The sequence below is a fragment of the Bos javanicus genome, chromosome 13 (assembly GCF_032452875.1).
Source record: "Bos javanicus breed banteng chromosome 13, ARS-OSU_banteng_1.0, whole genome shotgun sequence".
Lineage (NCBI taxonomy): Eukaryota > Metazoa > Chordata > Mammalia > Artiodactyla > Bovidae > Bos > Bos javanicus.
In genome coordinates, this window is record NC_083880.1 from 34,632,085 (window position 1) to 34,647,197 (window position 15,113).

General features: G+C 45.3%; 1 protein-coding gene and 1 long non-coding RNA gene across 10 annotated transcripts in view; one reads left to right on the forward strand and one right to left on the reverse strand.

Moving 5' to 3' along the window:
- The window catches only part of LOC133259132 (uncharacterized), a 51,236-nt gene extending 46,119 nt beyond the window's left edge, over positions 1-5,117 (forward strand). The window contains exon 3 of the long non-coding RNA XR_009740275.1: positions 4,855-5,117. This is a non-coding gene — a long non-coding RNA (uncharacterized LOC133259132). The remainder of the gene's footprint in view (positions 1-4,854) is intronic.
- Positions 5,118-5,205: 88 nt separating this feature from the next.
- SVIL (supervillin) overlaps positions 5,206-15,113 on the reverse strand; it is a 156,514-nt gene continuing 146,606 nt past the window's right edge. For all 9 annotated transcript variants that reach the window (XM_061436229.1, XM_061436232.1, XM_061436230.1 and 6 more), the window contains 7 exons: positions 14,694-14,901; positions 13,831-13,964; positions 10,828-10,983; positions 9,243-9,386; positions 7,773-7,897; positions 6,274-6,429; positions 5,206-6,173 (listed from right to left, as the gene is read on the reverse strand). In XM_061436229.1, the coding sequence (XP_061292213.1) occupies positions 6,087-6,173; positions 6,274-6,429; positions 7,773-7,897; positions 9,243-9,386; positions 10,828-10,983; positions 13,831-13,964; positions 14,694-14,901 (1,010 nt within the window). In that variant the 3' untranslated portion in view covers positions 5,206-6,086. The remainder of the gene's footprint in view (positions 6,174-6,273; positions 6,430-7,772; positions 7,898-9,242; positions 9,387-10,827; positions 10,984-13,830; positions 13,965-14,693; positions 14,902-15,113) is intronic.

The window sequence follows — 15,113 nt, forward strand, 5'->3', positions numbered from 1 at the left end:
ATCACACTCCTGCAGTTAGTTTGTATGAGTAAAGGAGGAACTAAAGTAGGGGTTTTTCTTTGGATCAGATACTGTTCCAGTATATTCAGTATTCCATTCTTTCAGTTTTCAGTTTATTTGCATATGAATCATTACCTTGACTTTGGCTTGTTATGGTCCCATGACCTTCCTGGCCACTCACTACACTGTTGATCTGCTTTCCACAAAGGCCTGTTTTGAGGCTTCGGGTCCTTACTCTGGATCTGAGATCAAGAGAGGCCTGTGAGCCTTAGAGAAGGAGCTTATGGTTACCAGGGGAAAAGATGGGGGAAAGTTAGTTAGGAAACTCGGGATGGACACGTACACACTGCTGTATTTAAAATGGATAACCAGCAAGGTCCTTCTTTATAGCACATGGAACTCTGCCCAATTTTATGTGGAAGCCTGGATGGGAGGGGAGTTTGGAAAAGAATGGATACATGTGCATGCATGGCTGAGTCCTTTCCTGTCCACCTGAAACTATCACAACACTGTTAACTGGCTCTACCCCAAAACAAAACAAGAGGTTAAAAAAGACCTGTGAAATCAGTCCCCACATCCTCCCTCTCTGGGCCCTGGCTGGATGCTGCCCACCCTCTGTAGGAGTGTTGAGTGGTGGTGGGGTTTGGAGGGGCTGGGTCCCCACGGCTGCTGCTCTGGACCCTCACACTGAGCCCTACGTGACCACAAAACCTCATACACAGCAGCATCAGCATCCAGGGACTAGCGTCTGAGCCCTGCTGTTAATGGGAGAATTAACATGCCAAAAAACAAATGCAGTTTTCCTCTTAAGAAAGAAAAACAGCATACATCTCAATGTTAGTTGGTGTAAAGAAAGATCTAGAAGATTATAAATCAAACTGTTGAAGTAATTGTGTAGAATATGGAAGTGGTGACAAAGACACTGCCCTTGACCAAGCTGTAGTCAGTCTCCTCTGAGTCTGTCCTTGGGTGTGGCCTCAGAGACAGGCCCATGTGTAGCTAGATCAAGGTTTAGCCAGACCCCCTCCCTCGATGTCTCATCACCCTTGTGACCTGTCGGACTCCTCACCCTCCACCGTCCCCCAGGTAGTAGTGTCTGGTCACCCTGATCTGCCCTGAGTCCTCTTAGGTCAGTTTGGCCAGAACTGCCCTTTTACCCTGGTTTTTCCTCTTAGTGGTTCTCTATCCAGTGACCCCCACCTCCACCTGCTTCTTTGCTATACATCCTCACTCTTCCTTGTGTCTTTGGAGTTGAGTCCAGTCTCTCCCCTTCAGCAGTGGCCCCTACACCTGTCGTGATTGTCCTAAATAACATCTTTTTTATTTTTGGCTGTGCCGTGAGGCTCATGGGATCTTAGTTCTTTGACCAGGGATTGAACCCGTGCCCTCCACAGTGGAAGCACTGGGTCCTAACCACCGGACCACTGGGGAAATCCCTGCCTTACTGTCTTCACAGGTGTCATGAATGATTATTTCTTTTAACAGAAAGAACAGCTATGACTTTCAGTCTCTAAATTATATATCCTTATAATATTTGCATTTTTCACATAGATTGGTGTTACTTTATTTTTAAAGTAGCTTTCTTGTGGTATAACACACCTGTGTAAGTGTACACTTCACTCAAGTTTTAGTGCTTTTACAGAGTTGTGCAGCCACCACCACAATCCAGTTTTAGAAAGTCTATACTTTCAGAAAGTGCCATCCCTAAAGTTCCCTCATGCTTATCCACAGTCAGTCTTTACTCCCATCTCTATCTGCCACCCGTCTGTCTGAATGGATTTGTCTTCCCTGGAAATTCCAAATACATGAAATTGAACAGTTTATATGGCCTTTTGTGTCTGGCTTCCTTCACTGAATGATGTTTCTTTTTTTTCCTCCCCTTTCTTTATGTTTCAGTGGAATATAGTTGATTCACAGTTTGTGTTAGTTTCAGGTGTACAGCAGCGTGATCCAGTTACACATATACACATCTTCATTCTTTTTGCAGATTATTTTCCCATATAGGTTATCACAGAATACTGAGTAGAGTTCCCTGTGCTGTGCAGTGGGTCCTTGTTCTTTATTTCATATTTGGTAGTTTGTGTCTGCAAACGCCAAACTCCGGCTTTTACCCTCCATCTCATTTTTCCCTTTGGCAGCCGTGTTTGTTTTAGATATTTGTAAGTCCATTTCTGTTTTGTATGTGTTTATTTGTATCATTTAAAAAAAATTAGAGGAGAAGGCAATGGCACCCCACTCCAGTACTCTTACCTGGAAAATCCCATGGATGGAGGAGCCTGGTAGGCTGCAGTCCATGGGGTCGAGAAGAGTCCGACACGACTGAGCGACTTCACTTTCACTTTTCACTTTCATGCATTGGAGAAGGAAATGGCAACCCACTCCAGTGTTCTTGCCTGGAGAATCCCAGGGATGGGGGAGCCTGGTGGGCCACCGTCTGTGGGGTCGCACAGAGTCGGACACGACTAAAGTGACTTAGCAGCAGTAGCAGCAGAGTGATATATGGTATTCTCTTTCCCTGCCTGGCTTACAGTGTGACAGTCTTTTAGATCCATCCATGTTGCTGCAAATGGCACTATTTCATTCTTTTTTATGGCTGAGTGGTCCTCCACTGTATGTATTATACCACATCTTTATATCTATGCCTCTGTTGATGGATATTTAGGCTTTTTTCCACATCTTGGCTATTGTAAACCGTGCTGCAATGAACATTGGGGTGCCTGTGTCTTTCCAGATTATGGCTTTCTCTGGATATATGCCTAGGAGTGGGATTGCTGGTTCACACGGCAACTAGTTTTTTAAGGAACCTCCATACTGTTTTCTGTCGTTGCTGTACCAACTTGGATTCCCATCAGCAGTCTAAACGGGTTTCCTTTTCTCCACCGCCCCTCTAGCATTTATTGTTTGTAGACTTTTTGATGGTGACCATTCTGACTAGTCTGCAGTGATACCTCAGTCTGGTTTTTATTTGCTTTTCTCTGATCATTAGTGATGTTGGACATCCTTTCCTGTGCTTTTGGCCATCTCTGTGTCTTCTTTAGAGAAATGTATGTTTAGATCTCCTGCCATTTTTTGATTGGGTTGTTTGTTTTTCTGACATAGAGCTGCATGAGCTCTTTGTATATTTTGGAGATTAATCCCTCATCAGTTGCTTCATTTGCAAATATTTTCTCCCATTCTGTGAGTTGTATTTTTGTTAATTTGTGCTGTACAGTAAAGTGACTCAGTTATTAACACACATATTCAGTTTTGTTTATCACAGGATGTTGAATATAGTTTCTTGTGCTATAGGAACTTGCTGTTTATTCCTATGTTGCATCTGCTAATCCCAGACTCTCAGTTCTTAAATGGCATTTCTGAGGTCCAGGTGTATTGGAGTGTTGATCAGTATCTTGTTACCTTTCCTGTTGGATAGTATTCCATTGTGTGAATCTACCACATTTTGTTTATCCATTTCTTAGTCAATGGACCAATGGGTTGTTTGCAGGTTTGGGTTATTATGAATGATGCTGCCGTGATCATTCATATACAAGTCACTGTGTAGACAGGGTGTTACGTTATAATCAGAAGAAAAGAAAGAAGTGAAGGACCAAAACAAATTCTCAAGCTGTTTCTGGAATGCATCCCCTTTTACAAGAATGGAGCTCAGGCACAGGAGGGGCTGGAATAAGGAGAGAACGAAGAGGGGCTCCTGAGCGGCCTTTCTGACCCTGACACAGCCCAGGAAGAACACATCGGGGTGAGGGTTCCTCACCTCTGGGGCCTGCTTGTACTACTGCAGTTCCCCCACAGCCTCAGGACACTCATGACATCTTGTCTCCACCCAGACATCCGTTCCCCTGTGTTAAAGTTCTTTAGTTCAAAAGCAGCAAATGAAGAAAACACCAGCTGTTTTTAATAAAAGTTCCCCAGATGGTTCACCTGGGAATGTGGCTCTGGAGGAGGGGTGCAGCGCAGCTGGCTGAGGTGTTGAGACTTAGCACGTCATGTGTTCAGGCAGGGTCCCTTCCCAGGACGCAAAGGTCATGTCCTGCTATCACAAAACCACATGAGAGAGGAGGATCTAGTTCTGCAGACTGGAGAGAGATTTGGGGAAACAACTCAGGAAGAGAGGCAAAAAGCAAATGTGAAACCAAGACGGGTGCCCCGTTTATAATGAGGTGAGAGGCAGACACAGTGCTGGGGACAGTGCTTAGTACACGTGGGTATAAACAGTTTTAGAGAATTTGGGAAAATCTAGGGTAATGGGTATTGCTGATGACTCTGTATTGTCCATCACACCTACAGCAGGCTCTCCACCCAAAGGGCTTATTGCAGCATGCTTCTCTGCTCCTCCTTCCCTTGGCTTTTCCATGTTTTCTCTTTGGAAGGGCTTCCTGGGTTGAACCTGTCATTTCTAGATGTGTGACCACGTTCCTTAATTTTAACTCTCTTGCTTTCCTAAGTCCCCCTCCACGACAGTAACACTGAATGGCCTTGGTAAAAATCAGTCGTAGGAGGTGGGCAATTGCAGTGCTGATTTGAAGAGGAGGTGGAGGTGGGACAGTTCTGTGACGGCCCAGTGTCACACAGTCGTCAAGTGGTGGGGCCAGGAGCAGGTACAGACCCCTGACCTAGTGCAGTCTTGGGGGACAGGGGGCTCATATGGTCAGTGATGGAGTTTGAAGAAATCACGGAATCGATACATGAACTATTAATAAGACCAAAGTGGGGGTGGTGGTAACAACTCATATCGGGGTATGTGGTCTTTGTTCAAAACCATGCATTTGGGGTTTGTTTATTGCAGTTGATTTACAGTGTTGTTGTAGTTTCAGGTCCACAACAAAGTGATTAAATTACACATACATTCTTTTTCAGATTCTTTTCCCTTGGACCCTGGATTTTAGAACATAAAAGCTGGTGAGTTTTTAATGTTTTTCTACCTACCTTATATATGCAGTATTTTTAAAAAGGCATTGAGCTCTTGAATTTGATACACAGCTATAGTTAAAGATAAAGAGCTTCTGTTGAATTATGACTTGAAAAAATATGTCTTCAACTCATTTTATGGGCTGAATATCTGTCTGGTTGTATGACCTTGTATTCCATCTCGCCGTGAGCTGCATTAAAAGTTACAGCAGTTAATACTGAATGGTGAAATATTGGTACAAGGTTAACATTTATAAACAAATGTTTACAGATAGGAACTCAATGTGACCCAGTTCATAGTTGTGTTTATTCTGAAGCTTTTATTTTGGATTCCTCCGTCACCAAATGACATGTATAATGTTTACAACAGGTATTAGAAATAGAGTTGTTTTTTTTTTTTTTTTTTGAAATTTCTACTATTTTAGAGTAAAATTGTAGATACTGTTCCAAACCATCGTCAAAAAATGCAGAGCAAACTTTTCTGTATATAAACTGTACATAAAACAAGGCACTATACATTTGGGGGCGATATTAAGGTAGAAAGGTGGATTCGCACAGATTCTTAAGAGCCTTTGTTCATCTTAGCACCGGAAGCAGCACTCAGAACGAGTCAGACTTCACACCAAAGGAGACGCTTCTGAACGTGGGTGAAAGTACACACAGGTGGCAGAACTAACTCAACAGAGGCAACTGCCTTTTAATATTATTTTGACACCAAAAAAAAAAAAAATCTTAAAAAGTGAATGAATGCATATTGGTTTGTTAAATACATATTTGATTTATATGGTGTTTATATAAATATATATATATTTTAGAATCCACAAACTATCAAAATAACACTTTATAAAGAGAACCGCTTCAAAAAAATAGGCAACGCTGAGCTGGAGCGGGAGGGCGGTGCCGTGGCCGCCACTGAGGACCTGCTGCATAAGTGTGTGTAGGCCACGGATACCTCACGAACATCACCTGCTGACGTGTGGAGAGCATGTTCCCAGAGAGTTCTCTGGGACATTTGCAAAATACACAACTCCCAAACAAGCAGGAGAGCTGGTCACTTCAGGTTTTAAAAATGCAGATGAAAAAACATATTTAAAAATACCAGGCTCCCCCACTAAAACATCCATTTTCCTGGTCCATCAGTATTGAAAGTGACCACCCAGGTTCCTCCAGCATCTCCTGACTCAGAACAGACCTTTCGCTTTCTTCAGGTTCACCTGCTTCCAAGCGGGCAGTGCATTGTACTCGTCTCGGGTCATGTCTAGTGCAAACTGGGAGGAGAGAAAGAAATGCCCAGCGGCTGAGTGAACGGACCCTCTGACAAGCCACGCACGACACTCAAATGCAGTCCCACCCAGAAGAAACGCTTACCTCGAAGTCCTCGTCGGTGAGATAGATCTCCAGCTTCAGAGGGTCAACTCCCTCAGGGAGTGGCCTGGCTAGGAGGTCGGCCAGTGGGTAAATGGTCTTACACAGTTTGGCTAAGACATCCTCCACTAGGGTGATCTGATTTGAAACTTCCGTGTCCTGGAGAAGAAGAGGGAGCCAAGAGGGGGACCTCCATGTCTGCACATATTTCATCACGTGCTGTGTATATCACCTGGCCCATCCCCACCCCACCCCACCCTAGCCTGAGATGCCATCTCACCCTTCCATGGGTTTTCATATACAGCAACAAAATAGTTTAGGGCCTATCACATGAGTGAATTATCAAGAAGATGATTACATGTGAAGCTGAGACATCAGAAGCATGCAAATAATGGAACGTGCTTACAAATATATAAAAGCTATTAACCTTAAAAAGAATCACCCTCCCCTCTATACCTCAGATCCCATATCCTAATCCTCAGTAGAAAAAGAAGGTGAGAAAATCCATCTAGAATGTGCTGGGGCTGAATGGAGTTTTTTTTTTAAACCCCCTCCAGGGGTCTACAGAGAACACAGGATGGCACTGATTGATGTCCTTGAACCTAGAGAGCTTCGAGGTGTCCTGGGTCACACATCCATTGTGCACAGAGACACCTCACCATGCCTGTTGGCTCCCAGGCAGCCTGAGACCCCACCTGTGAAGATAAAGTCCACCGGGCTCCAGAGAGCTTAGGATCAGCAGCGGAGATCAAGCAGGCCCTCTCTGTGGTCAAGCAGCAGCACACTTTTGCAGTTTGTTTAAAGTTATCCAGACCTCCTATCAAATATCCCCACGTCATCTCCCACCAAATAAAAAACTTCCTTGGGGCTGCTGTTGTGAGCAGTGTTCAAAACCCATACATTAAGAAATTCTACAGAGCTGCGGTAAGCTTCCTCTTCTCGGTGCAGCTGGGAAGGATAACATGTTGGCTAATAATGTGTTTTGGTGAACAGAGGTTATGATAAATGCCTCATGGAGATAAAGGATGGCAGGAAAGAGGAGTCGAACCATCCTGCATCAGGACAGGCTCACACCACCTTCACTCCCTGTGTTACCTGAGCAGGTGAGCTCATCATGGAGTTATTCTATGTCTCCTTGGACCCAAGGTTGAGGTCTGAGACGGGGTTGTTCTGTGGTGCTTTATATGGACTTAAAAAGGCAATGGATCTTTAACAGGTAGAAGAGATGGCTGCTTTTATTTGTGTGTTGTCTTCAAAGTAATTAAGTTCACCTTTGCTTTTGTTTGGACCTGAGCATGGTGTGTAGAAAGTTACCCAGTTATTTTCATTGACTTCTCCTTAGGCTTCTCTTCTCCCTACGCTGATTCTGTGTAGACTGGTCAACACGTGAACAAGGAATCACATTTTCACGTGAAAACGCAGTTGGCCTTTTCTCCCCAGGGGAAGCCACCCTACAGCCTGAAAGGCAGGGAGCCCCTGGAGCGGGGAGGAGGGGTGCTCACCATCTCCGTGATCTCTGCAATGTCTTCTCTGTGCTCCCAGCTGGGGAACATGTTGGTGAAGGTCAGGGGTTCCAGGCCAGCGTGGATGAGGTAAGACTTGGGGGGCGGCTTCTTCAGGTTTTTCCCTGTGGTCACACAGAAGGCAGACATCACAGACCCGGCGTGGCCCTGGAGGCCCTGTCTTTCTCTGATTTCCCCTGAAATCTTTTGTTTGCATCTCTTGACTTCAGGCTTAAAACGTAAGTTATGAGTAGTTGGCAACCCCGCCTGGAGGATGTTTACATAAGATGTTTAACTTCATGCATATAGGTATGCATACAGTTGCCTGGAAGTGCCCTGACTTTAAGGTTCCTGACCCTAACAGAACCCTCCCTGGATGGGACGAAAGACAGGCTCTCTCTGTGGTGTCTGGGGGCTCCTTTTCCTCCTCCTCGACTCACCCATCAAATATTCCTCCGACTTCCTGACCCAGCATCAAGCTCAGTGGGAATTAACCAGCTAATGACAGCAGTTTAGAAGCGGCTTTAGCTTAAATGTTTGGTGGGAAATTTAGTTATTTTATTATGAAAGAGTTTCTCGAGAAAATTGACTGTATGTACATACTCAGTAATACTAATCAATGAGGTCTTAAAAATTAAGACAAATTAATTACTGGCATTTTCATTTTATATAAAAGACCAACAGTTTCAGGTGGATGGTATAATAGAGAAGCCACGAATGGACTGCACACCTTTCTTTGCAGATGTAACACTAATAATGACAGAAAGGTTGCCGTCGGCCTTCCAGCCCATTTGGGGGCTCTCTCTACTCCCTGACAGGGTCCCTCAGCATGATTAACCCTGAGTGCAGGAGGGTTTTCACCAGGCTAGCCATCCCACAACTCAGCTGTTCATCTCGAGGGTGACAGGTTAATAATAGATGGCCTTATAGTATCAGGTTGGCCAAGAAGTTCATTTGGGTTTTTCCATAAGATGTTATGTAAAAACCCAAAAGAACTTTTTGGCCAGTCCAATAGAAGAGATATTCCCTAGTTTGTTGAAATGGGGAGGGGCAATATAAGGGGTAGTGGATTAAGCAGTATAAACCATTAGGTATAAAATCTGCTACCAGGATATATTGTATAACATGGGGAGTATAGTTGATGTTTTATAATAACTATACATGGAGTATAACCTTTAAACATCATGAATCATTGTATCATACACCTGTAACATATAATATTGTACATTTACTCGACTTCAGTTTAAAGAGAAATCTGATTCATGTTGGCAGCTTAGAATGTATTAATTTCAAAAGTAATAAGCCTCAAAAAGTTCCAGGGGAAAAAAAAGTCGGTTTCATGGCTGACTGCAGTTTTTTCCCCAGGCTAGTGCCACCCACAGAAAGGGAGGCCTGGCCCGGGTCTCTGAGTGAGTCTGAAGAAAGCCATCAGGGTGTCTGATGGAGGGTGCCCACTGCTGGGGGCCTCACCTCGGCAGTACTGCAGCACTGTCTCCATGGCGCTCTTCCGGTCCGAGGCCCAGCGGATGCGCGCGGAGCCCGTGATCTTGTTCTCAATGGGCCACCAGCCTTGCCAGAGGTACACCTCGTGGTGATTGTCGACAAGGAAAAGTGCTGCGAGGGCAGAGCAGACAGTCAGGGACTCTTCCCCAAGCCTAACCGGGGCCTCCCTCCCTGCCACTATGGTCAGTGGGAGAAGCCCCTTGGCAGGTAAACTCAGGGCCACAGGGAGGGTCCCCCTGGTGACGTGGCTTTCGAGGGACAAATCAGGCAAAGCCTGAGGCAGAGCTGGCATTGACGAGGTAGGCTCTTTCCTCCTCTCTTAATTTCCTGCCTCTCCCAACTCCGCAGTGGCTCTCTGGGTCCTGGCCAGGTGCCAAGATTGGGATAGATGAGACACGTGACCCCCAAGAGCATGTTAAACACTGGGGAGCACGTCGCGTTTGCCCTGCCCATGCTTGACCTGCTAAGCAGGCCATTTGAGTCCACGGTTCCTTTAGGGAGGAATGGGCCTGCGGAGATCCTCTTCTCTCCAGCAGACCATTAGCCTGACCCTTCTTTGACGTCGCCAAGGCCTCTCACACCCGCGGGCTCAGCTCACCAGAGTCTTTTCCTGGCTCTCATCTCTGGGTTCTGTGATAACCACACGACTGAAAAGCCCAGTGGAGGCTGAAGACCCAACCTGAGCCTTAGGATGAAGAGGTGTGTGGCAGCCCTTTATAAGACACTAGCTAATATTTCCCCAGTATGACCGTGTATACCAGGCAAGCTTTTCAGGTGGCGACAGGGTGGCCAGGGTCCATGAGGTTCCTGATGCCACTCCAGGCTCTTGTAATGTGAGAGCGGAGACGCCCCAAGGCTGGGACAGCTGACCTCAGACACGACTGTCTGCAGCCCAGTCCCTGGTGACTGTCCCAACCACCACAGCACAGAGGCTCTGTCTTGTGGTGGAGGTCATGTGGAAACAGCCCTGACCTTGGGATCAGGAGGCACAGGAGAGAGCCTTGGCCCTGCTCTGCAGCCTGGAATTGTAGACACCACTCTGGGGTTCACCCCAAAGATGCTCCCAACCCCTGCTCCTACTACTCTGGCAAGGTTCCCTTGCAGCTGAGGGTTTCAGGGAAAGCTTTTGCTTTACCCAATAAAAGGGAGAGACTTGGCTATCATTGCAGTTTCCCCCACTCTTCTTTTTTTTTCTCTTTTGAACAGAAACATGATGGCTGGAGCAAGGGCAGCCATATGAGAACATGAATCAAGAAGATGGAGGGAAAGCTGAGAGAACAGTAGGACTGATGCCTGACATAGTTGCACTCAACCTATTCTTAACTGATGAGTTTGGGTGAATTGAGTATCCGAGGGTCAGTTTTTTATACTATAATACGTGATTGAGGTCATCTTCCTTTGGTTATGGGGACGTATGAGGATTACATGAGCGATAATATAAGAAAGTGTACTTGGCAGATAAAAACTGCTTACTAGATGCAAAGTAAAAAGACTTCTTAGAAGGTGAGCCTTCTGCTGGCTCAGCACGACTCCCCCCTTCTGTGGGCCGTACCTGGCTGTGGGGCGCTGTATAGGTCTTCCTGCAGGAAGGGCATAGAGTTGACCACAGAGGGGTCTCGGGCGGGATACATGAACTCTGTGGCTGAGAAGTCACCAGAGGAGCTGCTGAGGATGAACAGGCGGGGTGTGAAGTTAAAATTTCCAGGATCTTTGAAAGAAAAGAGAACAAAAAGCTAAAGACAAATTCCAGGTGGACTGGAGAATTAATGTAAGACATGAAATGATCAAAGCACGAGTGTAAAAAGGGGTACAATTCATCTGAACTTGGAGGTGGGCAAGGCCTTTTTAATCATAACTGCATAAGAAGTAATTCAGGAAGAGATTTATGCATTAACAACATAAAAATGAAAAATTACACTGCATTAGAAAGCACCCTCAACCAAACAAAATGAAAAGACAAGTGACAAAATGGGAAATATGGAAACCTGTTCATATCTTTAGCAGGATATAAAGAAATGTAATAATAATAAATATCTAAAAATGTGCTAAAGGCACAAATAAAATATTCACCCAGACGCAAGTATATGTGGCTAAGAAATACATATAGACAGCATTTAACAGTACTTCTAATTTAAAACATTAAGTTATAACAGTGTTTGATCATAATTTCTACCATCAGTGAGGAAAAGTAATAAACCAAGCATGTGACTGTGCTGTGAAATGTACACATTTGTAAACTGCTGGTGAGGTGGGCTACAATCAATGGTAAGGATGGAATTTGGTGCCAGTGTTCTGGGGACGCTTGCAGATGTTACTGTAAGACTTTATAATAACTTCACCACAGTTGTTCCAGGTATAGGAATTTACCTTAACTAGAAACAAATGCAGATAATTCTTTTGAAAACTATTCACAACTTTAGAGAAAAATTTGAAACAACTCAGTTCTCCAGCTATTAAGTAGAGAGTGGCATATATACTCATAAAATACCTGCAGTCATAACTCTATAAATATTAACATAGGCTTTGGGAAATGGTTCATCATAAATTTTTTCAATAGATACATTGGAAAAATCTTTTGGAGATTTGTGACAACTTGAAAAACCTGCAGACAAATTGCATAGCCTAGAAATATTGAAAAAAGTAATAAAATTTAGGTATGTCATGAATGCATCAGATCTATGTAGATACCTACCTTTACATAGGCATAAGGTGAATGATATTTAATGTAAGTTTTCTTACTGTTCTATAACTTTTTTCAAAGAATTACTATGCAGTCTGCATGTCTCTTGTAACTGGAGAAGTTGTGTATCAGTTATCTTTAGGGGTAGGTGATTTTTATAAAAATGTAACAGTGCTTTTCAATAGTTTATTACGACTATTGTGACTGAAAGGCTGCATGCCATAAAAACGTTATAACCATTCATTAGTGTATCAGCTGGGGTGCTGAGAAGCAGCTGTATCAGTGACACTAGGCGATATAAAGTAATCATATTGTTGCTTTTTTTGTTATCAGTGCATGAATCATTCATTATATTGGGTTGGCCAAAGAGTTCATTCAAGATTTTCATAACACATGGAAAAACCTAAACAAACTTTTTGTCCAACCCAATATCTGTAAATAAATACAAATTTGTTTCACAATATCTTTTAATTTTTGATGTCTAGTATTAGTAACACATATAACATCTAGAGTATTTTGTATCCACTAAGACAATATTGATGTAGGTACTGACAAATGATTCATCTCATAAACAGAAATTTATAGTATCCTATAGTAAATGTAATTTCCATCCCACATAATTTTCATTACATTCACTTTTTTTAAGAATTATATAATACATACAACCTACAGACTAGGTGTTAACTCTGTGTTCTTGGTAAGCCTTTCAGTCAACAGTTGGGTATGAGTAGTGAAGTTTGGGGGGAGTGACAGGTTATATGTAGGGACTTGCCTGGTGGCCCAGGGGTTAAGACTCTGCCTTGCAATGCAGGGGACACAGTTGGGGAACCAAGATCCCACAGGCCATGGGGCAGCCAAGCCCTGACAGAGCCAAATAACAAGTTATATATGGATTTTCAACTGTGTGGGGTGGGGGGGGGGAGGGGTGGAGCTTAGCCCCTAACCCCTATGTTGTTCAAGGATCAACTATATTTTAAGAACTTCTGGAAAAGTTTGTAAAACTCAAGAGGCAGTACAGTGTGGTCACAAGGACATCCCACTGTTGTCCAACCTGGGCTGAGATTGTTAAGCTCCCAGGCCTCAGCTTCCCTGCTGGTGAACCAGGGCAGCTTCTAGGTTGGGCTGTGAGCATGGGGTGAGGGAACATGTAGCCGGTGGTTAGCCAGGGCCTAGCTCAGCCTAAACTGCTTAGTAATTGTTCGCTTTTCTTATGTTGTTCTGTATGTATGTCAACCTGTAAATTTCGTGTATTCAAAGACAAGACCGACCCACTCTCATTTAAACCCCAGTTTCCCAGGACAACTTCCTAGGTGGCTCAGTGGTAGAGAACCTGCCTGCCACTGCAGGAACCATGGGTTTGATCTCTGGGCTGGAAAGATCCCCTGGAGGAGGAAACAGCAACCCACTCAAGTATTCTTGCCTGGAAAAACCCCCTGACAGAGGGTTGCAAAGAGTCAGACGCAACTTGGTGACTAAACCACCACTATTTCTCTGCACCCTGGGCACTGGCTAAACCAAAAACACCTCATCCCAGAGGCTCATGCTGTGCCCATCTGGTTTCCTGGAATGCTTCTCCCTCCTTCCCTTCTCGGCAAGTCACGGCTACACATCCAAGGCTCCAGGAAGTGCCCTGTCCTCTTTGGAGCTCTGTGTGACACTTCCCGGCAGAAGCATTCTCTATGAACAACTCTACCCTGACACACACAGTATCTACTTGGCATCATAACTAGTGATAAATGTTATTTAGTCTTCTTATTGGGTTGTTGGCCCGAGAAGACCCGGCCTTGGACTCCTCGTGTGTTGTGTGGAGCACGTGTGCATAAATATTTACATACTGAGGAAGCTGGTGCTTGGAGGTGCCGGTTGTAGGCTTACCTTGAAGCATGCAGTCGTAGGCTTTCCGGTCTCTCCTCCCCAGAGCGTCCCAGAACCCCAGGGGCTCCGAGCCTTCATCACACTCATGAATTGTCACTTTGCTGCTACTGTGCAGCCCGGCCTCCAGGGGACATCTGCATGGAGAGAGGCCAGTAGTTTTTATCAGGCCTGGAACTGTGGGCAGGACAAAATTATTCCAGACTACATCTACAGATTGGCTCAGCATCTTTCCTGCTTTCCAACTAAAACGGTCCTTATAATGAATGACAGCCCGTTCTGTAGTATATGAGTGGGTTCTCACCTGGGGCTGTCTAGTGTGCTGTCTCTGGGTCGTGGGCACCTGCCTGGAAAAGGAAGGGAAGCCAGTATCCATTGCGCCTGCCCTGGGGACTCTGGTAATGCACTTGGGCGGCTGTCTCCCGGACACCCTTGTCCCCAAGGAGGGGGCACCTGACAGTCTGACACAGTGGGTGTGTCCCAGCTCTCTCTAGCTGAGTGTTTGCAAACCTTCCACACCTCTGACAAAACCAGCTCTGATCCCCTAAATGATGTTTGAAATTTGTTCTCTTTTAAATAACCAAGAACCCAGGCTGATAATTCAAGAGCTGAATCACACCTCTGAAGGGGTCTTCTGCCTTTTACGGAAGCAGGTAAATCCTCAGAAAGTGGGGACAACCCTCAAGGGGAGGTTTGGGCTGAATGTGTGTCATGAACTTAGACCTTCAGGGCCCCTGACCTCATGGGGACCTCCCCACGCTGAGTCATGCTGGACATATGGGGGCATCCACGGGGCTCTTGGGATCCTCAGCCTGTACCCTGGAGGCCCTCGCTCAGGGAGAGGTGCTCACACACACGGCACTCACTGGTCCTTGATTTTATTGGCTGCAGTCCGTCCGACCTCCTTCGTGTGGGCCTGGGCTTTGCATCCATGCCACAGGTAGATGAGGGCTTTGTGGACATTGAGGACAACCATGGACGTCCTAGACCTGAGGCTGCTGCAGTGACAGGCCACCTCCAGCAAGTTCCCCTCCACAGGCACCTCTCCGCGCACACAGTACAGCCGCCACTCGCCTGCAGGGGGCGCCAGTGGCACAGTTAGGAGGTGACTGAGCAGGGAGGGGACCCTGCCAGGCAGCCCAAGCCCCACTCCTTCCTGTGTCTGGAGGGGCAGGTGGAGGCGAGGCCGGTTTCTAACTCAGGTCCAGAAAACAAACCTTTGTGGACTCAGAAACAGGTTGCCAAAAGTTCGCAATGCAGAAAAACCAGTTTCACAAATTTATAAA